The 22,573-nt window shown below is 47.9% G+C and overlaps 1 protein-coding gene across 5 annotated transcripts in view; it reads left to right on the top strand.

Moving 5' to 3' along the window:
• Window positions 1-22,573, top strand: part of STAT3 (signal transducer and activator of transcription 3) — a 308,823-nt gene that overhangs the window by 134,970 nt on the left and 151,280 nt on the right. For all 5 annotated transcript variants that reach the window (XM_063959434.1, XM_063959433.1, XM_063959430.1 and 2 more), the window contains exons 4-7: window positions 4,494-4,592; window positions 12,398-12,493; window positions 12,578-12,659; window positions 16,126-16,220. In XM_063959434.1, coding sequence (XP_063815504.1) covers window positions 4,494-4,592; window positions 12,398-12,493; window positions 12,578-12,659; window positions 16,126-16,220 — 372 coding nt within the window. The remainder of the gene's footprint in view (window positions 1-4,493; window positions 4,593-12,397; window positions 12,494-12,577; window positions 12,660-16,125; window positions 16,221-22,573) is intronic.

Below are 22,573 nucleotides of genomic sequence, written 5' to 3'. Positions count from 1 at the left end.
CACGTTGGGAAACACCCCCTAGGGTAGATAAGGCGCTTACACGCTTATCAAAACAAGTGGCGTTACCGTCTCCTGATACGGCCGCCCTCAAGGAACCAGCTGATAGGAAGCTGGATAATATCCTAAAAAGTATATACACACATACTGGTATTATACTGCGACCAGCAATCGCCTCAGCCTGGATGTGCAGTGCTGGGGTGGCTTGGTCGGATTCCCTGACTGAAAATATTGATACCCTGGACAGGGACAATATATTATTGACTATAGAGCATTTAAAGGATGCATTTCTATATATGCGAGATGCACAGAGGGATATTTGCACTCTGGCATCAAGAGTAAGTGCGATGTCCATTTCTGCCAGAAGAGGGTTATGGACGCGACAGTGGTCAGGTGATGCGGATTCCAAACGGCATATGGAAGTATTGCCGTATAAAGGGGAGGAGTTATTTGGGGTCGGTCTATCGGACCTGGTGGCCACGGCAACGGCTGGGAAATCCACCTTTTTACCCCAGGTCACCTCTCAGCAGAAAAAGATACCGTCTTTTCAGGCTCAGTCCTTTCGTCCCCATAAGGGCAAGCGGGCAAAAGGCCACTCATATCTGCCCCGGGGCAGAGAAAGGGGAAAAAGACTGCAGCAGACAGCCTCTTCCCACGAACAGAAGCCCTCCCCCGCTTCTGAAGTCCTCAGCATGACGCTGGGGCCTTACAAGCGGACTCAGGCACGGTGGGGGCCCGTCTCAAGAATTTCAGCGCGCAGTGGGCTCACTCGCAAGTGGACCCCTGGATCCTGCAGGTAGTATCTCAGGGGTACAAATTGGAATTCGAGACGTCCCCCCCCCTCGCCGGTTCCTGAAGTCTGCTTTACCAACGTCTCCCCCCGACAGGGAGGCGGTATTGGAAGCCATTCACAAGCTGTATTCCCAGCAGGTGATAATCAAGGTACCCCTCCTACAACAGGGAAAGTGGTATTATTCCACGCTGTTTGTGGTACCGAAGCCGGACGGCTCGGTGAGACCCATTTTAAATCTGAAATCCTTGAACACTTACATAAAAAGGTTCAAGTTCAAGATGGAGTCACTCAGAGCAGTGATAGCGAACCTGGAAGAAGGGGACTATATGGTGTCTCTGGACATCAAGGATGCTTACCTCCATGTCCCAATTTGCCCTTCTCACCAAGGGTACCTCAGGTTTGTGGTACAGAACTGTCACTATCAGTTTCAGACGCTGCCGTTTGGATTGTCCACGGCACCCCGGGTCTTTACCAAGGTTATGGCCGAAATGATGATTCTTCTTCGAAGAAAAGGCGTCTTAATTATCCCTTACTTGGACGATCTCCTGATAAGGGCAAGGTCCAGAGAACAGTTAGAGGTCGGAGTAGCACTATCTCAAGTAGTACTACGACAGCACGGATGGATTCTAAATATTCCAAAATCGCAGCTGATTCCGACGACACGTCTGCTGTTCCTAGGGATGATTCTGGACACAGTACAGAAAAAGGGTGTTTCTCCCGGAGGAGAAAGCCAGGGAGTTATCCGACCTAGTCAGGAACCTCCTAAGACCAGGCCAAGTGTCAGTGCATCAATGCACAAGGGTCCTGGGAAAGATGGTGGCTTCTTACGAAGCGATTCCATTCGGCAGATTCCACGCAAGAACTTTTCAGTGGGATCTGCTGGACAAATGGTCCGGATCGCATCTTCAAATGCATCAGCGGATAACCCTGTCTCCAAGGACAAGGGTGTCTCTCCTGTGGTGGTTACAGAGTGCTCATCTCCTAGAGGGCCGCAGATTCGGCATTCAGGATTGGGTCCTGGTGACCACGGATGCCAGCCTGAGAGGCTGGGGAGCAGTCACACAGGGAAAAAATTTCCAGGGCTTGTGGTCAAGCATGGAAACGTCACTTCACATAAATATCCTGGAACTAAGGGCCATTTACAATGCCCTAAGTCAGGCAAGGCCTCTGCTTCAGGGTCAGCCGGTGTTGATCCAGTCGGACAACATCACGGCAGTCGCCCACGTAAACAGACAGGGCGGCACAAGAAGCAGGAGGGCAATGACGGAAGTTGCAAGGATTCTTCGCTGGGCGGAAAATCATGTGTTAGCACTGTCAGCAGTGTTCATTCCGGGAGTGGACAACTGGGAAGCAGACTTCCTCAGCAGACACGATCTTCACCCGGGGGAGTGGGGACTTCACCCAGAAGTCTTCCAAATGATTGTGAACCGTTGGGAAAAACCAAAGGTGGACATGATGGCGTCCCGCCTCAACAAAAAACTGGACAGATATTGCGCCAGGTCAAGGGACCCTCAGGCAATAGCTGTGGACGCTCTGGTAACACCGTGGGTGTACCAGTCAGTATATGTGTTCCCTCCTCTGCCTCTCATACCCAAGGTACTGAGAATCATAAGAAGGAGAGGTGTAAAGACTATACTCGTGGTTTCGGATTGGCCAAGAAGGACTTGGTACCCGGAAATTCAAGAGATGCTCACGGAAGACCCGTGGCCTCTACCTCTAAGAAAGGACCTGCTCCAGCAGGGACCATGTCTGTTCCAAGACTTACCGCGGCTGCGTTTGACGGCATGGCGGTTGAACGCCGGATCCTGAAGGAAAAAGGCATTCCGGATGAAGTTATCCCTACCCTGATCAAAGCCAGGAAGGATGTAACTGTGCAACATTATCACCGTATTTGGCGTAAATATGTTGCGTGGTGTGAGGCCAGGAAGGCCCCTACAGAGGAATTTCAACTTGGTCGATTCCTGCATTTCCTGCAAACAGGACTGTCTATGGGCCTCAAATTAGGGTCCATTAAGGTTCAAATTTCGGCCCTGTCAATATTCTTCCAAAAAGAACTAGCTTCAGTTCCTGAAGTTCAGACGTTTGTCAAGGGGGTACTGCATATACAGCCTCCTTTTGTGCCTCCAGTGGCACCTTGGGATCTCAATGTAGTTTTGGGATTCCTAAAATCACATTGGTTTGAACCACTCACCACTGTGGACTTAAAATATCTCACATGGAAAGTGGTAATGCTGTTAGCCCTGGCTTCAGCCAGGCGTGTATCAGAATTGGCGGCTTTATCCTATAAAAGCCCTTACCTAATTTTTCATACGGACAGGGCAGAATTGAGGACTCGTCCTCAATTTCTCCCTAAGGTGGTTTCAGCATTTCACTTAAACCAGCCTATTGTGGTGCCTGCGGCTACTAGGGACTTGGAGGATTCCAAGTTGCTGGACGTAGTCGGGGCCCTGAAAATATATGTTTCCAGGACGGCTGGAGTCAGAAAATCTGACTCGCTGTTTATCCTGTATGCACCCAACAAGCTGGGTGCCCCTGCTTCTAAGCAGACGATTGCTCGTTGGATTTGTAGTACAATTCAGCTTGCACATTCTGTGGCAGGCCTGCCACAGCCAAAATCTGTAAAAGCCCATTCCACACGGAAAGTGGGCTCATCTTGGGCGGCTGCCCGAGGGGTCTCGGCATTACAACTTTGCCGAGCAGCTACTTGGTCAGGGGCAAATACGTTTGCAAAATTCTACAAATTTGATACCCTGGCTGAGGAGGACCTGGAGTTCTCTCATTCGGTGCTGCAGAGTCATCCGCACTCTCCCGCCCGTTTGGGAGCTTTGGTATAATCCCCATGGTCCTTTCGGAGTCCCCAGCATCCACTAGGACGTTAGAGAAAATAAGAATTTACTTACCGATAATTCTATTTCTCATAGTCCGTAGTGGATGCTGGGCGCCCATCCCAAGTGCGGATTGTCTGCAATACTTGTACATAGTTATTGTTACAAAAATCGGGTTATTATTGTTGTGAGCCATCTTTTCAGAGGCTCCTCTGTTATCATGCTGTTAACTGGGTTCAGATCACAGGTTGTACGGTGTGATTGGTGTGGCTGGTAAGAGTCTTACCCGGGATTCAAAATCCTTCCTTATTGTGTACGCTCGTCCGGGCACAGTATCCTAACTGAGGCTTGGAGGAGGGTCATAGGGGGAGGAGCCAGTGCACACCAGGTAGTCCTAAAGCTTTTACTTTTGTGCCCAGTCTTCTGCGGAGCCGCTATTCCCCATGGTCCTTTCGGAGTCCCCAGCATCCACTACGGACTATGAGAAATAGAATTATCGGTAAGTAAATTCTTACTTTAAGTTGAATTACTGAAATAAATTAACTTTTGCGCGATATGCCAACTTTGAGTTTCACGTGTGTGTGTGTGTGTGTGTGTGTATGTATGTGTGTATATATATGTATGTATATGTATGTATATGTATATGTATGTATGTATATATATATATATATATATATATATATATATATATATATATATATTATAATATATTCTAAAATTCATTCTAGTGTAATCCTTAATGGACTTCAATTTTGGCAGGTGGCTGTAAAGAACCCAAGCGACTCTTACTGTACTATTTTAGCGCATGTTTTCTTCACTAAATATGGGCAAGAAAATGTAAGTGATTTTTTCCAAATTGGATTTTTTTGTCATTGCAGAGCAGGTACCTAGAGAAACCAATGGAGATAGCACGTATTGTGGCGAGGTGCCTCTGGGAAGAGGGAAGGCTTCTCCAAACTGCTGCTGCTGCTGCCCAGGTATGTAATCTACTGTGTGTGGCATGTAGGCCAAGCCAGTTTCTATTCCTTGCATCTACATAGGATGGTAGTTCGAATGTATTTTAACTTACTTGACACTTTGCCAGAACCTTTTCTCTTTGATCAATGGCTGGGGGACATTGGACAATGGGATTGCGATAGTGCTGCAGGAGCTGGCACTTACATTAGAACCTATCCTAAATTAAAGCCTAAGCTCCCCCTTGCATTCCCAGTAAGTCAGTGCAGTTTGTTTCCTCTGCATGTATGTTTGTTTGGGATTGCTGTTGCAGCCTTAGTTAGGTTTGATTTTCTTTCTTTTAATTTTTTTTACTAGCAGCAGACTGCAGGGAGTGCATCGGCTGTAATGAGTCTGTGTGGCTCACCATGCTTCACCCACAGCAGTGCTCCCCCTGATGCGTGCCAGTCTGGCCAAGATCGACTGGACCTGGGGATGGGAGCATACACTCACCCTGATAGGTGGAGAGTAACAGCTTTGTCCCGTATGGCACTGCAATTGTACTGGGGTTCATGGGCGGCTTCCCTAGTGCAGAGTCAGCGCCCTTCAGGGAAGCCCTGGCAGCAGGCTGAACCATTGCTATACCTGGCACGAGGGGCAAGTACGCTGGTTTCTGAAGTATAACGGGTGCAATGCAGGGTAGCAGAGCTGGCTAGCATGTTTTTCTATCTGCAGACGCGTTCCTGCTGCAGTGATCTCATGAGGGTGTATGGCATCGCTAGTGTGAAAGTGTCACAGCAGGGGCAGGACCCAGCACCAGGCTCTCCCAAACATTTAACCGGCCGGTGCTGGGCAGCTCCTGTTTCCTGCTGCACACCTGATCTGCAGAAGCCATGCCTAGCCGTCCTGAGGGGCTGTTTGTTCAGCGGGGTACTGTGCCTTATCTGCCGCAGATTGCTGCACATCCTTAACAAAGCCTGAAGGCGATCGTCGTGGGGAGTACAAACTGGGGCCCCACTAGGGGGGACCCCGGGTTCATTGTGCGCCAGACGCATGGGTGAGGCGTACAGATCCCTCCTGGGGGGGACCCGCGGGTGCCCTTGCATGAGACTGATGGAAGGTGTGTTGTACCAAGCATTTATGTGAGTCTACACAGCCTGTGGGGACATAGCCAGTATAAAACTTATTAGTAGCTCCGGCGCCATAGTGGGGGGTGAAGCTACATCAGAGCGGGCTCAGCAGCATTTTGGTGCCTTCCTCTGCCCAAGAAGCAGCAGCCTTATACAGCTCCTCAAAACGGTCACAGGAATACTGGTACCGGGTGTAGAGGTGGAGAGCCACTATTAGTGCACAATTTACATTCCTGGGGAATTATCTGTACTGCAGTATCACTGTTTTATAGTACTACATAAAATGCTGAGTCTCACTGGGGCTGTACAGCGTTGGGTGCGCTGGTGTCCTCTCTTCTGTGTCTTCTCTCGCATGCAATAGGGCAGGCTTGTATTGTGTTCAGTCTGTGTTGTATGTGTATTGTTTCTGTATTTCATTATGGTGAAACAGAAGTCATGCAATGTATGTAATGCCAGATTCTCTCCTAGTTCATTGGGCTCCATTTCATGTGAGCAGTGTAGTCGGTTATCCCAAAATGCTGATAACATGGGGGAGAGTCCAGAGCCTTCCTGGCTGGGGGCTATAAAAACTATGATGTCGTATGTCATCTCAGCTTTGCTAATGCCAATAAAACACAAGAACTGCAACAAGCAGTAGCTAGCCTAACTGCCAAGGCTGATGCTTCCCATCCCCTGCTGTCTACTACAGGTGCACACAAACGTGCTTTACCTGCAATCCTATCAGATTCTGATGATGATGGGGACCCCATTAGTTGGGGATTCCACCCCTACACAGGGTATAGAACCCCTCATATTGGCTATACGGGATGTGTTAAAGCTCCCCCTGGAGAACACTACTAATCAGCAGTCTTTTTTTTTTTTTTTTTTCCCTCCCACAAGACAAACTGACAGTCACTTCTCCTGATTCTAAAGAATTTGATGATTTATTTAAATTAGCCTGGAAAAATCCAGATAAAAAACATCAGGTATCCAAATGGTTTTTAAATACCTCCCCATTTGCCCCTGAAGGCAGGAAATTCTGCGAAGTATCTCCAGCTGTAGATGTCTGTCTCTCGCCTTTCTAAAGGCGGTGCTCCCTGCTCCGGGCTCTTTTACTGTAAAGGACCCCGGGGATAGGAAAATAGAGACCACACAAAAATCTATCTACACTGCTGCAGGTGTAGCTCAAAGACCGGTCATTGCTGGTTGCTGGATGATGCATGCCATTCATACATGGGCTACTCAGATTCAGGAGGGTCTTTCGGATGATATGACCTTGGTTACTACTGTAACTTTCCTAAAACACATTGAAGACACGGCAAGAGTCCTCTGTGACTCCCTTAAGGAGATTGGCAATATAAATGCTAGAACCACTGCTATGGCTGTGTCTGCACGCAGAGCCATATGATTGCATCAATGGATTGCAGACGCTGATTCCATACGTAATGTGGAATCTCTCTTCCCTTCACAGGTGAGTGGCTCTTCGGAGGTGAATTGGACGCATGGATCTCAAAGGCTACTGCTGGGAAATCCACGTTTCTCCCTTCGGGGGCTCTGCCTGCTAGTCGTACCTACCCGGGACAGTCTACTCAGTCCTTTCGGCCCTCCAGATTTCGATCTAGGGCCAGGGATGCCTCCAGTGCAGCTGGAGGCTCCAGATGTAAGCCTAAGAAACCAGCCGTTGCCGGCTCTCAGGAACAGAGCACCAGTTCAGCTTCCAGAAAGACTTCGGCATGACGGTACCCTTTCACCCCGAGGGGATCTCGTGGTGGGTACTCTGTTACGTCACTACAGCCACATCTGGGACGGTTCCTGTCAAGATGCCTGGGTAAGGGACCTTATCTCTCAGGGTTACAAGCTGGAGTTCGCCGGTGCTCCTCCCCAACGATTTCTCAAATCAGGCTTGCCAGTTTTGGAAGATATGCCTGTTATGCTACTACTGGGTATCGACAAGTTGGTCCAGTCCCAGGTCATTGTTCCAATGTCCCTGCTACAGCGAGGATAAGGTTACTACTCCAGTCTGTTTGTGGTGCCAAAACCAGACGGGTCTGTGAGACCCATTTTGAATCTGAAGTCCTTGAATCCTTACCTGAAGGTTTTCAAATTCAAGACAGAATCTTTGAGAGCGGTGATCGCGGGCCTGGAACAACAGGAATTCCTTGTGTCCCTGGATATCAAGTACGCCTACCTACATATCCCGATTTGGCCTCCTCATCAGGCCTATCTGCGGTTCGACCTATTGAACGATCACTACCAGTTTCAGGCCCGTCTACAGCTCCGAGGGTGTTCACAAAGGTGATGGCGGAAATGATGTCCCAGCTCATAGTCCAGGGGGTCAACGTTGTCCATTACCTGGACGATCTCCTGATAAAAGCAAGTTCCAGGGAGCTTCTACTGCTCCATATAGATCGTACTATCCAACTTCTGTGTCACCACGGGTGGATCCTCAATTTACAGAAGTCTCAACTGGAACTGTCTCAAAGGCTCCTGTTTCTGAGTGTGATCCTGGATACTGTAGCTCAGAGAGTGTTCCTCCCAGAGTACAAGGTGAGAAGACTTCAAGAGATGGTTCGCATGGTCCCCCGACCTGCTCGAGTTTCCATTCATCTTTGCATAAAATTGTTGGGGAAAAATGGTGGCCTTGTATAATGCGATACAGTTCAGCATGTTCCATGCCAGACCCTTCCGATTGGACATCCTGAACAAGTGGTCCGGTTCACCTCTTCAGATGCACTGAATGATTCAGCTGTTACCCCAGGCCAGGATTTCACTCTTGTGGTGGTTAGTCTTCCAACCTGCTGGAAGGTCGACTGTTCGGGATTGTATCCTCCTCACGATGGATGTAAGCCTAAGAGGATGGGGAGCTGTCACCCAGGAGGCGCAGTTCCAGGGCAGGTGGACTTCCCGAGAGGCCCTTCTTCCAATCAACATTCTGGAACTTCGGGCTTTCTACAATGCTCTGATTCAGGCCTCCCCTTTGCTCAGGGATCAGGCGATCCAGGTTCAGTCGGACAACGCCATGGCTGTGGCATGCATCAACCCACAGGGAGGGACGAAAAGCAGGGCCTGCATGTGAGAAGTGTCAAAAATACTTCTCTGGGCGGAAAGAAATGCAAGAGCGCTGTCCGCAATTTTCATTCCAGGAGTGGACAACTGGGAAGCGGACTTCCTGAGGCGCCACGACCTCCACCCGGGGGTGTGGGGATTGCGTTGACAGGTTGGGATACCCGCAAATCAACATGATGGCTTCTCTCCTCAACAAGAAGCTTCGCTGCTACTGCTTGTGAACCAGAGACCCTCAGACGAGTGCGGTGGATGCACTGACGTCACCTTGGCCTTACCGGCTGGTCTACCTATTTTCCTCCAATTCCATTTATCCCAAGGGTGCTCCAGCGGATCAGACATCAGAGTACAAGCAATCCTGATTGTGCTGGATTTGCCCCGAAGGGTGTGGTATGCAACTCTTCTGGACATGTCCATAGAAGACCCTTGGCCTCTGCCGCTAAGAGAGGATCTCTTCAGCAAGGACCGTTCGTCTATTTGGACTTACGGCGGCTCCATTTGACAGCATGGAAGTTGGGCAGAACATCCTAGTTCACAAAGGGCTTTCGAAAAAGGTCATTGCCACTATGGTGCAAGCCAGAAAACCTGTGACGTCAAAACGCTATCCTCCTATCTGGAGGAGATATGTCTCTTGGTGCGAGGAGCGCATGTATCCACCTGTGGAGTTTCACTTGAGACATTTCCTAAGTTTCCTGCTGGCTGGTGTGGATAAAGGCTTGTGTCTGAGTTCCGTTAAGGTCGGATTTCAGCTCTCCATTTTCTTTCAGAAGAAATTGGCTGTGTTGCCAGAAGTTCAGACCTTCTTACAAGGGGTGCTCCACATACAACCTCCCTTTGTGCCGCCTATGGCACCCTGGGCTTTGGATGTAGTGTTGAAATTTCTAAAGTCCTCCTGGTTTGAGCCTCTGATGACTGTAAAAGACAAGTACCTCACATGGAAGACAGTGATGTTATTGGCCCTGGCTTCTGCTAGACGCTTCTTAGAATTGGGGGCCCTATCGTGTAAAAGTCCATACTTGGTCTTTTACGAGGACAGAGCAGAGCTCCGGACTAGACAGCAGTTCCTGCCGAAGGTTGTCTCCGCATTTCACCTGAATCAACCTATTGTGGTTCCGTCCTGTTCTGACGCTTCAGCTCCTCCGGAGTCTTTGGATGTTGTGCGTGCTTTGAAGATCTATGTCAGGCGCACAGCTCGGGTCAGGAAGACTGATTCCTTGTTTGCTTTATGATTTGCAGAAAAAGGGTTATCTTACTTCAAAGCAGACCCTTGCTCGCTGGATTAGTCTTACTATCCAACAGGCCTATGTGTCGGCAGCCTTTCCCGTTCCTCGGTCTCTGAAGGCCCACTCTACAAGGTCAGTGGGCTCTTCTTGGGCGGCTGCCCGTGGAGTCTCGGCCTTGCACCTATGCCGAGCGGCTACCTGGTCTGGGAAGAACAGTTGTACACCTGTATTCGCCACCTACAGAGTGCAGTGGCATATGACCACATTGCTTAAATAATATTATACCAGGTTGGGTTCCGCCAGTCACCATACCGACGCCGGGATCCTGGCTTTTAGATGCCTGGTGCAACTAAGTGCCTTGAGGGCTCGCCTCGCTGCGGGCTCGGTGGTGAAGTGGGAATAGTCCCTTTTGGCATGCTGACTATCTGGATTGTGAGGTTGTGGGGTCCTGGTGTGAGTATTGTGACCGGATGTCTCCTGTCCGCCAGTCGCATAACTATATCCCATTATACCGAGAGCCCAGCTCTCTCCTTAGTAAGCTTACTCACCTCAGTACATGAGTACATAAATAAATAATGGGGTTTTAGTTAATGGATTGTACAATGCATTTAAGCTTGCAGCCCAACATCAAGGGACCCTATCTCACTGCAAGTCCTACTCTATCACCCAGGCTTTTACTCAGAGTATTTGTAAATCTCTGCATTGGTGGCTAGTTTCCGATAATCTCCTACAAAAGGCGATCCTTGGTCACTTTTTGCCCGATAATAGTGTCCATGGTCGCAAGTCTACTAGATTGAGGTGCTGTGACATTACTACTTTGGCTCTAAGACCTTTGGTCACCGTCACAGATGGTTCTTACAATCAAATCGCTTATGCCCAAGCAAACTTTCTGGCTCTCTTGGGAGCTCAGTCCATCCTGGCTAGTCAGCCAGTGCATATTCACTCAGAACGCGATTGCTGATGCATATGTAAATCAGGAAAGCAGAAACGGAGAGTGTATAAGGATACAGATGGCCCGACGATTTTGTTCATCTGTGATCGTGTTGGCAGTGGATATTGCACAGCAGACTTTCGCAGCAGGAATGCATTCTTCTAGGGGGAGTGGTCTCTCCTTCCAGGGCTCTTCCAAAAGTTAGTTCGGATGTGGGTCCTTCCAAAGATGGTCCTTAATGCTTCTCAACGCAACTTCAAGGTTCCTCAGTAATGTGTGACATCCAGGGACTCAATAGCTTTCACCTTGGATGCCATGATTGTTCTGTGGCATTTTCATCTTGATTGTCATTTTCCTCCAATCCCCAGGTGGTCTCAGGTACTTCAGTGGCTCAATGATCACCAGATGTAATCCTAGTGGCTCCAGACTGGCCACGTCAGTTGTGCTACGTTCTCAAAATGACTGTAGGTCCCGTGTGGCGTCTTCTGCTACGTGCCGATCTGCTCCTACAGGGGGGATTCGGTCAATATCCCGGCAGTCTAAATACCGACCCCGGGATACCGACACTACTGGGAATGCTGACACACAGCCTAGTACAGGATGATGGGCACTAGAGTGTCGACGCATTCCACTAGGGCAGTGGTGACCTCCTGGGCAGAGGGACATGTTGCTTTGTCAGAACAGGTCTGCCATGTAGCTCCTTGGTCCTCTGTCCACGCATTTCCTTGATTTCATTTTTTGCTTCCGGTGACGCTTGCTTTCGGTCTGCGGAGCTCAGGCTTAAAGTAATACGTTTTAATTTAAGCGCCATCTCCTTTAGCTTTACCGCAATCCTATTGTCCAGTGTCTAGTCACCCCCCAACTCTACCACCGGTATATTTTCTTATTAACTATGCCACAAAATATTGCTTTACTATCACTAAGTAAGTGCGATGATTTATGAACCCAATGGTAATTTAGGACAAAATTTCCACAAAAATCCCTTATATTGGTGCAAAACAACATGTGAACCTGACAAACATCCGATTAGGCTTGGAAATGGCGAAAATACAATGTATTCTGTCCGCAGTCGGTTGGTGTATTCCGTGGGATCAGTCCGACATTTCGATAAGACCCTAGGTAGAGTGTGGATATCATTAGTGTTTGTACATGTTGGCAGATAGAAGAACTGCCCATAAAAAAAAAGCCCAGCATGATGTAAATGCAGTTAGAGCTACACCATGTGACAACTTAGCAATATGCACCTGCACTGCCATTTGGTCTTTACAACTAGAATTACAAATAACTACTGTGAAACGCTTTCATACTACCTCTTATCTCGTTTCATGAAACCTGGAATTTTTCACTGAAATGTACTACATTGTATTAGTAAGTGGTCAGCTCATCAGTCAAGTGGCTGAAGGTTTGCATTGCCATTTGTTAATTGGCAAGTGTTTGTTTCCTTGGGATAAATGGAAAGGAGATCATGTTATACGTTTAGTATCGTGATTCCATCTAACTATGAAAAATGTTTTACCATTTAGCAAGGAGGTCCAGCTTCACACCCAACTGCAACTGTGGTGACAGAAAAGCAGCAAATGTTGGAGCAGCATCTGCAGGATGTGAGGAAGAAAGTCCAGGTATTGATCATGGCATTTTACATTGTCATATGGCTCTGCTTTACTGATCACTTTGCTAATTCACTTTTATCTCCTTTTGCATAGGATCTCGAGCAGAAGATGAAAGTTGTAGAAAATCTGCAGGATGATTTTGATTTTAACTACAAGACCTTAAAAAGTCAAAGCGGTGGGTTACTTTTTACTGTTCTGTTGAAGAACAACTCTTTCCCCCCTCCCCCCCGCCAGCATTTCTCCCTGCTGTTTAGTACCCAACTCCCATCTACCACCTTTCTCAAGGCAGACGCACTCAAGGTATGCAGCTTGTTGTTGATGGGCATTTATGATGTATGCTAAGGAGCACCTTTTTAGTTTTGCACCAGGTGGCTTGATAGTGCTCCCAAGTTCACTTTAAGGTTTATACCCTTAGCAGCTGCTTCTGCAAAGTATTCCAGGTGCAAACCAGCTGAAAGCATCTTTACGGACACTCTTAAAATATGTAAACTTTGCATTCATGCTTAAATGAAAAAGCTGCTGCTAACATGGTTTGACTTTGAATTGTTAAAATACTATTTGAATTGGCCTCAAATGTAGCTTTATAATAATCATGAGTGTGAAGGCGCGTCTATTACAGATATCATCAGTTCTTTTGTGAGTTTGTTTGTTTGTTTTTACTCTGATGGCAACAGGACATGTTTCTAATGTTGGGCATACACGGTACGATTTATCTGGACAATCCACCTGATATCAGCGCAGTGCCCAGATAATTGTAGCATGATTGTGGCCGACTGATCCGAAAATCAATCGCTCAAACTTGACAGATCATCCATCATGTCCGTCCAACATGAAATTTTCTAAGTGTCCGGCCAGCTGCGTCTGGCAGTGTATGCTCTACCACGGATGACCGATGGACATTTCTCCTGTTCCTTCACATGGGAATAAACGGGGAAATGTCTCCTCCATGGAGGCGGATATCTGTGAGATCTCAGTGTGTCCCCCGGGTATCTGCAGTGGCAGATAAAATGCCTGTCGGTCTGACAAGCATTTTATCTGCCAGCGTATGCCCAGCATAAGCAACATTATGATGCAGAACTGGTTCTGTTTAGGAAAAGGCTCAATCTGCAACAGATGAGTCAGTGCCCATTTTAAGTCCTCCTTGTATGCCAGCCCTGAAAATGCGGCTTCTCTGTAATGTCATCAATTTAGATCTGTGTAAGTGAAATTCAGAGCTCATGGTGAGCAGCTGCAGTAAGACCCCCTCATACAGCTTGCAGGTCATAGCAATATTGGATCATTATAAACCACTCTAACATTGCATGGATGGCAAGTGCATCCCCAGATATTTACAAATGTAAAAGATTTTGTGCTCCAAGCATTGTTCTTCTATATCCCAGCTGATGGGATGTAGTTATGTGACCGCCAGTCACATTACCAATGGCTACATCCCACCCCCCTCTAAATCCTTAGTCTGCATGCCGACTAGCTGGGACTATTCCCACTCGTGGGTGTCTCACGACACCAGCAGAGTGAGAAAAGAACCTGTGGCGAGTGCAGCTCGCCACAGAGCCCGCAAGGGGCTTGTTGTGCTTGTCCACTTCCGGGATCTTGCGGTTGGTATGCTGACCACCGGGATCCACAGCGGCGGTAACGCATACCCAACCCTAGCTGATCTATTCTGTGTTCTGCTATGTGTCTACAGCCTCTTTTTGCCCTTTTATCACTCTTATACACACTTACTCAGCCCTTGCTTTTGTGTTATACCACTTCCTTTCCATTACAGGCTATGTCTAGATAGCTATAATATATAAATGATATAGTAAGTTGTTAAGTAATATATTAAATTATATCCAGCTTTTCTTTTTTTATCATTTACTCAGTGAATGATTTTTATTAGGTGCATTTTTGTAGTACTGGGTAAGAACGCCCTTAGTCCCAGATCAGCCTGCATTATGTTTGATTTATTAGGTACACCTTTCAAGTCTTGGGTTAATACAGTGGTTCTCAAACTGTGTGCCTTGGCATCCTGGGGAGCCATGAGGTTCTTGCAGTGGTTCAAGACTATATTAACTTATTTATGGTCAAAGTAATAGCCAAAACCAGTGCTAGTGGCTGCCAATCATAAAAAGTGTGAACAGTCAGAAGCAGAACTGTACACCACCACGTAACTAAGTATGACATGCAGACACAATTTACTTCTAATATTTTTCTCCAAATTGATCAATAAAAGACTTTTACCCTAGGGGTGCCATGTCAATGATGCTGAAACTGTAGGGCGCCGTGATTGAGAAAGTTTGGGAACTACTGGGTTAGTACCATCTCTCTCCATCCCCCAGAACAGTCTTAAGTTTTGGATGCCTAGATACAGTGAGGTATTGTCATCATGGGTCAGAATTCCTAAGGACTGTTTCTGTTGGCATCATGCAGTAATTGCAGATTTGTAGGCTGCAAGTCTTCCGTTCCTCCACATCCTGGTGCTCTGTTGAAATAAGATCAGTCAACTGTAGAGGTAATTTTTTAGCAGAATAAGCTAATTCTCATGTTTATGGAACCGTCATGAGATGACGTACTTTGTGATGTGGCATGTACTCCTTATCACAGTAGAGAGGTAGACAGTAGACAAAAATGGATGCACATGGTCCGCAACAATAGTCAGACTGTTGCATTTACATATTGTTCAATTGATTTTATCTAGTGTATGTTGAGGAATCATTCCCCACATCATTACAACCAATTAGCTATCATGTTACAAGCCAGTACTTCAGACTTCATAATCCTTCTGTTACACTGAATTTTCACTGAGTGAGTGACTGCATCATTTGACTAAACTTTTTTTTCCCTCCTGTTAATATTATACAACAAGAAGTAACACTATGAGGTACAAAGAGTTACACAGGATTTGAAAGCACAAGCATTGAACTAACCTTTCAATTTTTTTTTAACTTTAAACCTGGGAATTATTTTCAGTGTTGTAGTAGTGTCAGCACAAACGAAATGTCTTTTGTAGTAGTAATTATGGATCTCCGGGACCATTTTTACACACCAACACTAATGTTTGTATGTCTGGAAAGTGGATTATTAATGTACTGTCATTGCTATACAAAATATAGGGATTATGCTTTAAAGTCTTTTTAATTAGTTTTTTGGTAATTGATTACATCCTTGTGCCAGAATTGGACCTAGGTGCTACCTGGGTCGTACAAGTCCCTTCTTGGCCCAGCTGATCTAAATAAAATATAAAATAGAAGACTGCTACAAAAAAAAAAAAAAACACATACCCCCAGCTCTGTAAGCGGAGTGTCTATATGCTATATACCCCAATGGGACTATGCTTTAGGCTTTTTTTTTTTTTTTCTTCTTCTCTCTTTTGCTTATTTTATTTAACATTTATGATTACTCCGTTTTACTGTTAAAGGGTCTTCTCCTCTTTGACAGCTTCAAAATGTTTGTGTGTGTAAAAACCCAACTGGGCATGTTTCCTAACCCTAAACCCCCTGTGCTATGTGCACATACAGTATGCATACATGACACTTTCACACTTCTGCTGTCCATAATTTAGGTCTAGCCTTTTGGTTCAAAAAGTGTCATACATTTTTTGACCCATGTATGACAAACATGCACTCCAAAATAATTCTACATAGGTTTCTCTTGTATCACAGACCTTTCAGATCTGAATGGTAACAACCAGTCCGTGACACGGCAGAAAATGCAACAGCTGGAACAAATGCTCACTGCCTTGGACCAACTGAGAAGAGTAAGTGTCCTGGTTCAGCCTGCTTAGTAGTAGATCTTATTCACCGTAAACCAGGCCTGGCCAACCTGTGGTGCTCCAGATGTTGTGAAACTACAAGTTCCAGCATGCCCTGACAGTTTTGCTTTTAAGGAATACTAAAACTGTCAGGTTATGATGGAATGTGAAGTTTTGCAACGGCTAAAGAGCCACAGGTTGGCCGTGCCTGCCATAGACCATTAACCACGCCCCCAGCGCTCTCCTGTCCATCTTAGTGATTATGACTGTCTTACAATATAATGGTTTTTAATAGCTTGTGGACATATTTTGTTGACAGTGCATATTTATATCAGCTTTGGAGGGGTAGTAGACACAACCCTATGAGTTTTTCAGCGTACAGACTTAACAAAACTATGTTTCTCTTACGTCCTAGAGGATGCTGGGGTCCTCATTAGTACCATGGGGTATAGACTGGTCCACCAGGAGCCATTGGCACTTTAAGAGTTTGAGAATGTGGGCTGGCTCCTCCATCTATGCCCCTCCTACCAGACTCAGTTTAGAGAATGTGCCCGGATGAGCCGGTCACAGCTAGGGGAGCTCTCTAGAGTTTCCTTGGTAAAGTTTATTTTTAGAGTTTATTTTACAGGGAGGCTGCTGGCAACAGTCTCCATGCAGCGAGGGACTAAGGGGAGGGAGCAGTGTCCGCCCTGCGGGGCCTGAGCCACTGTCTCCGCTAACTGGACACTGAGCTCCAGGGGGGATAGATCGTTCCCCGCCGCAGGGTATCGCTCACCCCAGCAGCATGCCCCCCACCTCCTTACAGAGCTGAAGATTGTGGCGAAGTGAGCAACCGACCACCCTAGCAAGCAGGGGGCCGGTGTGAAGATGGCGGCATCAGGGTAGGAGCGCAGTATTAACTGCGCTCCCGGAGGCTCAGCGGTACATAGTGCGGCGCTATGATGGGCGCCCTGAGCCAGTGCCTACACTGGTCACACGGCCTGTCAGGGTCCCCGGATCTCAGCCAGCATCAATCCTCAGGGCTGTATAATCCTGTGAAGAGCGGGAAGACAGCGCCATTTTGGGGGCGGAGCTTCTCAGGGCAGACCCAGCAGCGTTCAGCGCCATTCTCCTGCCTGCACGGCGCTGTCAGTGAAGAGCAAGTTCCTCCACAGCAACTCCAGCTATCTATCACAGTACCAGAGGGTTGTAGAAGGAGGGGGGGGGGCACAGTCAGCGCTGATAAGGGGTCTCCCTTTTATATTAAAAGCACTGTGTGTGGGTTGGCTCCAATCTCTGTCTCTCTCTTGCCATTCTTGGGGGTGAAACTTTGTCTGCCCTCCCCTGTGTGTGTGTGTGTGTGTGTGTGTGTGTGTGTGTGTGTGTTGAATATTGCTAATACAACACCCGAGCAGGTTGATGACGTTTACTTCACTGAAAATAAGAAAGCCTCGCTAACCTTCCCTGCATCAAAGGAATTAAATGCTATATTTGAAAAGGCTTGGGAAAATCTGAATAAAAAATTCTAGATACCTAAAAGGGTTCTGGTGGCATTTCCTTTCCCGGCAGAGGATAGGAAAAAATGGGAAAACCAGCCTATTGTTGACGCGTCAGTATCCAGACTCTCAAAGAAGGTGGTTTTACCTGTCACAGGATCTACTGCCTTAAAAGAGTCGGCTAATCGTAAAATTGATAATACGCTCAAATCCATGTACACGGCTTTTGGGACAATACTACGTCCCACTATTGCCAGTGCTTGGATTGCCAAAGCTATAGTAAAGTGGTCAGGCACGTTACTCTAGGATTTGGATACTATGGAAAAATGTGATGTTGAATTGTTTTTACGGAACATTCACTATTCGGCAGGTTTTCTGGTAGAATCCTTGAAGGACCTGGGTTCCATGGCTGTGCGGATTTCCTCCATGTCAGTATCAGCTCCTCGAGGGCTGTGGTTGCGCCAGTGGTCTGCCGACGTGGAATCCAGGAGAAGTGTGGAAACCCTACCCTACACAGGTCAGGCTCTCTTTGGGGAAGCGTTGGATGCATGGATCTCCACGGCTACGACTGGTAAGTCACCCTTCCTTCCCTCGGCTACACCTGCTCCGAAGAAACCCTTTTCTTCAGTTACGTCACAGTCCTTTCAGTCTAACAAGCCCAGAAAGGCAAAGCCGTCCAACACCTTCTTTCAGGGAGGTCGGCCTAAGTTCAAGAAACCTGCGGCTGCAGGTTCCCAGGAACAGAAACCTGCTTCAGGTACACCAAAGTCCTCCGCATGACAGTGGACTGCACGCCCCGGAGATGGGCCGGTGGGAGCGAGACTCGGACAGTTCAGTCATGTCTGGGTGTCCTCCGGCCTGAACCCCTGTGTGCAAGATATTGTGTCCTAGGGGTACAGGCTGAAATTTCAAAATCTCCCTCCTCACCGATTTTTCAGATCAGGCTTGCCAGCTCCGCTGGCACAGTATAGTCCTGCAAGAAGCAGTCCAGAAGTTGGTGGAGGCACAGGTCATTGTGCCTGTACCACCTCACATGCAGAACAAGGGTTACTATTCGTACCTTTCTCTGACGTCCTAGTGGATGCTGGGAACTCCGTAAGGACCATGGGGAATAGACGGGCTCCGCAGGAGACTGGGCACTCTAAAAGAAAGATTAGGTACTATCTGGTGTGCACTGGCTCCTCCCACTATGACCCTCCTCCAGACCTCAGTTAGATTTCTGTGCCCTGCCGAGCTGGATGCACACTAGGGGCTCTCCTGAGCTCCTAGAAAGAAAGTTTATTTTAGGTTTTTTATTTTACAGTGAGACCTGCTGGCAACAGGCTCACTGCATCGAGGGACTAAGGGGAGAAGAAGCGAACCTACCTGCTTGCAGCTAGCTTGGGCTTCTTAGGCTACTGGACACCATTAGCTCCAGAGGGATCGACCGCATGGAACTGGCCTTGGTGTTCGTTCCCGGAGCCGCGCCGCCGTCCCCCTTACAGAGCCAGAAGCAAGAAGAGGTCCGGAAAATCGGCGGCAGAAGACTTCGGTCTTCACCAAGGTAGCGCACAGCACTGCAGCTGTGCGCCATTGCTCCTCATGCACACTTCACACTCCGGTCACTGAGGGTGCAGGGTGCTGGGGGGGCGCCCTGAGGGCAATATATGACACCTTGGCTGGCAAATCTACATCATATATAGTCCTAGAGGCTATATAGATGTAAAATTACCCCTGCCAGTATTCCAGAAAAAGCGGGAGAAAGTCAGTTGAAAAAGGGGCGGGGCTTCTCCCTCAGCACACTGGCGCCATTTTCTCTTCACAGTGCAGCTGGAAGACAGCTCCCCAGGCTCTCCCCTGTAGTTTTCAGGCTCAAAGGGTTAAAAAGAGAGGGGGGGGCACAAAATTTAGGCGCAATATTGTATATACAAGCAGCTATTGGGAAAAATTCACTCAATATAGTGTTAATCCCAAAATTATATAGCACTCTGGTGTGTGCTGGCATACTCTCTCTCTGTCTCCCCAAAGGGCTGTGTGGGGTCCTGTCCTCAGTCAGAGCATTCCCTGTGTGTGTGTGCGGTGTGTCGGTACGGCTGTGTCGACACGTTTGATGAGGAGGCTTATGTGATGGTAGAGCAGATGCCGATAAATGTGATGTCGCCCCCTGTGGGGCCGACACCAGAGTGGATGGATAGGTGGAAGGTATAAACCGACAGTGTCAACTCCTTACATAAAAGGCTGGATGACGTAACCGCTATGGGACAGCCGGCTTCTCAGCCCGCACCTGCCCAGGCATCTCAAAGGCCATCAGGGGCTCAAAAACGCCCGCTCCCTCAGATGGCAGACACAGATGTCGACGCGGAGTCTGACTCCAGTGTCGACGAGGTTGAGACATATACACAATCCACTAGGAACATCCGTTACATGATCCCGGCAATAAAAAATGTGTTACACATTTCTGACATTAACCCAAGTACCACTAAAAAAGGGTTTTATGTTTGGGGAGAAAAAGCAGGCAGTGTTTTGTTCCCCCATCAAATGAGTGAATGAAGTGCAAAAAGCGCGGGTTCCCCCGATAAGAAACTGGTAATTTCTAAAAAGTTACTGATGGCGTACCCTTTCCCGCCAGAGGATAAGTTACGCTGGGAGATATCCCCTAGGGTGGATAAGGCGCTCACACGTTTGTCAAAAAAGGTGGCACTGCCGTCTTAGGATACGGCCACTTTGAAGGTACCTGCTGATAAAAAGCAGGAGGCTATCCTGAAGTCTGTATTTACACACTCAGGTACTAGACTGAGACCTGCAGATAGTGCTGCTGCAGCGTGGTCTGTAACCCTGTCAAACAGGGATACTATTTTGCGAACATAAGACGTCGTCTTATATATGAGGGATGCACAGAGGGATATTTTGCCGGCTGGCATCCAGAATTAATGCAATGTCCATTCTGTCAGGAGGGTATTAGAGACCCGACACTGGACAGGTGATGCTGACTTTAAAAGGCACATAGAGCCTTATAAGGGTGAGGAATTGTTTGGGGATGGTCTCTGGGACCTCGTATCCACAGCAACAGCTGGGAAGAAATTTTTTTACCTCAGGTTTCCTCACAGCCTAAGAAAGCACTGGTATTATCAGGTACAGTCCTTTCGGCTTCAGAAAAGCAAGCGGGTCAAAGGCGCTTCCTTTCTGCACAGAGACGAGGGAAGAGGGAAAAAGCTGCACCAGTCAGCCAGTTCCCAGAATCAAAATTCTTCCCCCGCTTCATCTGAGTCCACCGCATGACGCGGGGCTTCCACAAGTGTAGCCAGGTACGGTGGGGGGCCGCCTCAAAAATTTCAGCGATCAGTGGGCTTGCTCACAGGTGGATCCCTGGATCCTTCAAGTAGTATCTCAGGGGTACAAGCTGGAATTCGAGGCGTCTCTCCCCCGCCGTTTCCTCAAATCTGCCTTGCCGACAACTCCCTCAGGCAGGGAGGCTGTGCTAGAGGCAATTCACAAGCTGTATTCCCAGCAGGTGATAGTCAAGGTGCCCCTACTTCAACAAGGACGGGGTTACTATTCCACACTGTTTGTGGTACCGAAACCGGACGGTTCGGTGAGACCCATTTTAAATTTGAAATCCTTGAACACATACATAAAAAAATTCAAGTTCAAAATGGAATCGCTCAGGGCGGTTATTGCAAGCCTGGAGGAGGGGGATTACATGGTATCCCTGGACATCAAGGATGCTTACCTACATGTCCCCATTTACCATCCTCACCAGGAGTACCTCAGATTTGTGGTACAGGATTGCCATTACCAATTCCAAACACTGCCGTTTGGACTCTCCACGGCACCGAGGGTCTTTACCAAGGTAATGGCAGAAATGATGATACTCCTTCGAAAAAAGGGAGTTTTAATTATCCCGTACTTGGACGATCTCCTTATAAAGGCGAGGTCCAAGGAGCAGTTGTTGGTCGGAGTAGCACTATCTCGGGAAGTGCTACAACAGCACGGATGGATTCTATACATTCCAAAGTCACAGCTGGTTCCTACCACACGCCTACTGTTCCTGGGGATGGTTCACAGAACAGAAAAAAGTGTTTCTCCCGCAGAAGAAAGCCAAGGAGCTGTCATCTCTAGTCAGAGACCTCCTGAAACCAAAACAGGTATCGGTGCATCACTGCACACGAGTCCTGGGAAAAATGGTAGCTTCTTACGAAGCAAAATTCCATTCTGCAGGTTTCCATGCAAGGACCTTTCAGTGGGACCTCTTGGACAAGTGGTCGGGATCGCATCTTCAGATGCATCGGCTGATAACCCTGTCTCCAAGGACCAGGGTATCTCTACTGTGGTGGCTGCAGAGTGCTCATCTTCAAGAGGGCCGCAGATTCAGCATACAGGACTGGGTCCTGGTAACCACGGATGCCAGCCTTCGAGGCTGGGGGGCAGTCACACAGGGAAGAAATTTCCAAGGACTTTGGTCAAGTCAGGAGCCGTCCCTACACATAAATATTCTGGAACTGAGGGCCATTTACAATGCCCTAAGTCTGGCAAGGCCTCTGCTTCAAAACCAGCCGGTACTGATTCAATCAGACAACATCACGGCAGTCGCCCATGTAAACCGACAGGGCGGCACAAGAAGCAAGATGGCGATGGCAGAAGCCACAAGGATTCTCCGATGGGCGGAAAATCGCGTCTTAGCACTGTCAGCAGTGTTCATTCCGGGAGTGGACAACTGGGAAGCAGACTTCCTCAGCAGACACGACCTACACCCGGGAGAGTGGGGACTTCATCCAGAAGTCTTCCAACTGTTGGTAAACCGTTGGGAAAGGCCACAGGTGGACATGATGGCGTCCCGCCTAAACAAAAAACTAGATATTGTGCCAGGTCAAGGGACCCTCAGGCAATAGCTGTGGACGCTCTAGT

The sequence above is a fragment of the Pseudophryne corroboree genome, chromosome 3 (assembly GCF_028390025.1).
Source record: "Pseudophryne corroboree isolate aPseCor3 chromosome 3, aPseCor3.hap2, whole genome shotgun sequence".
NCBI lineage: Eukaryota > Metazoa > Chordata > Amphibia > Anura > Myobatrachidae > Pseudophryne > Pseudophryne corroboree.
The sequence above is the reverse complement of the archived record's forward strand: the minus strand, read 5'-3'. Positions and strand labels throughout refer to the sequence as shown.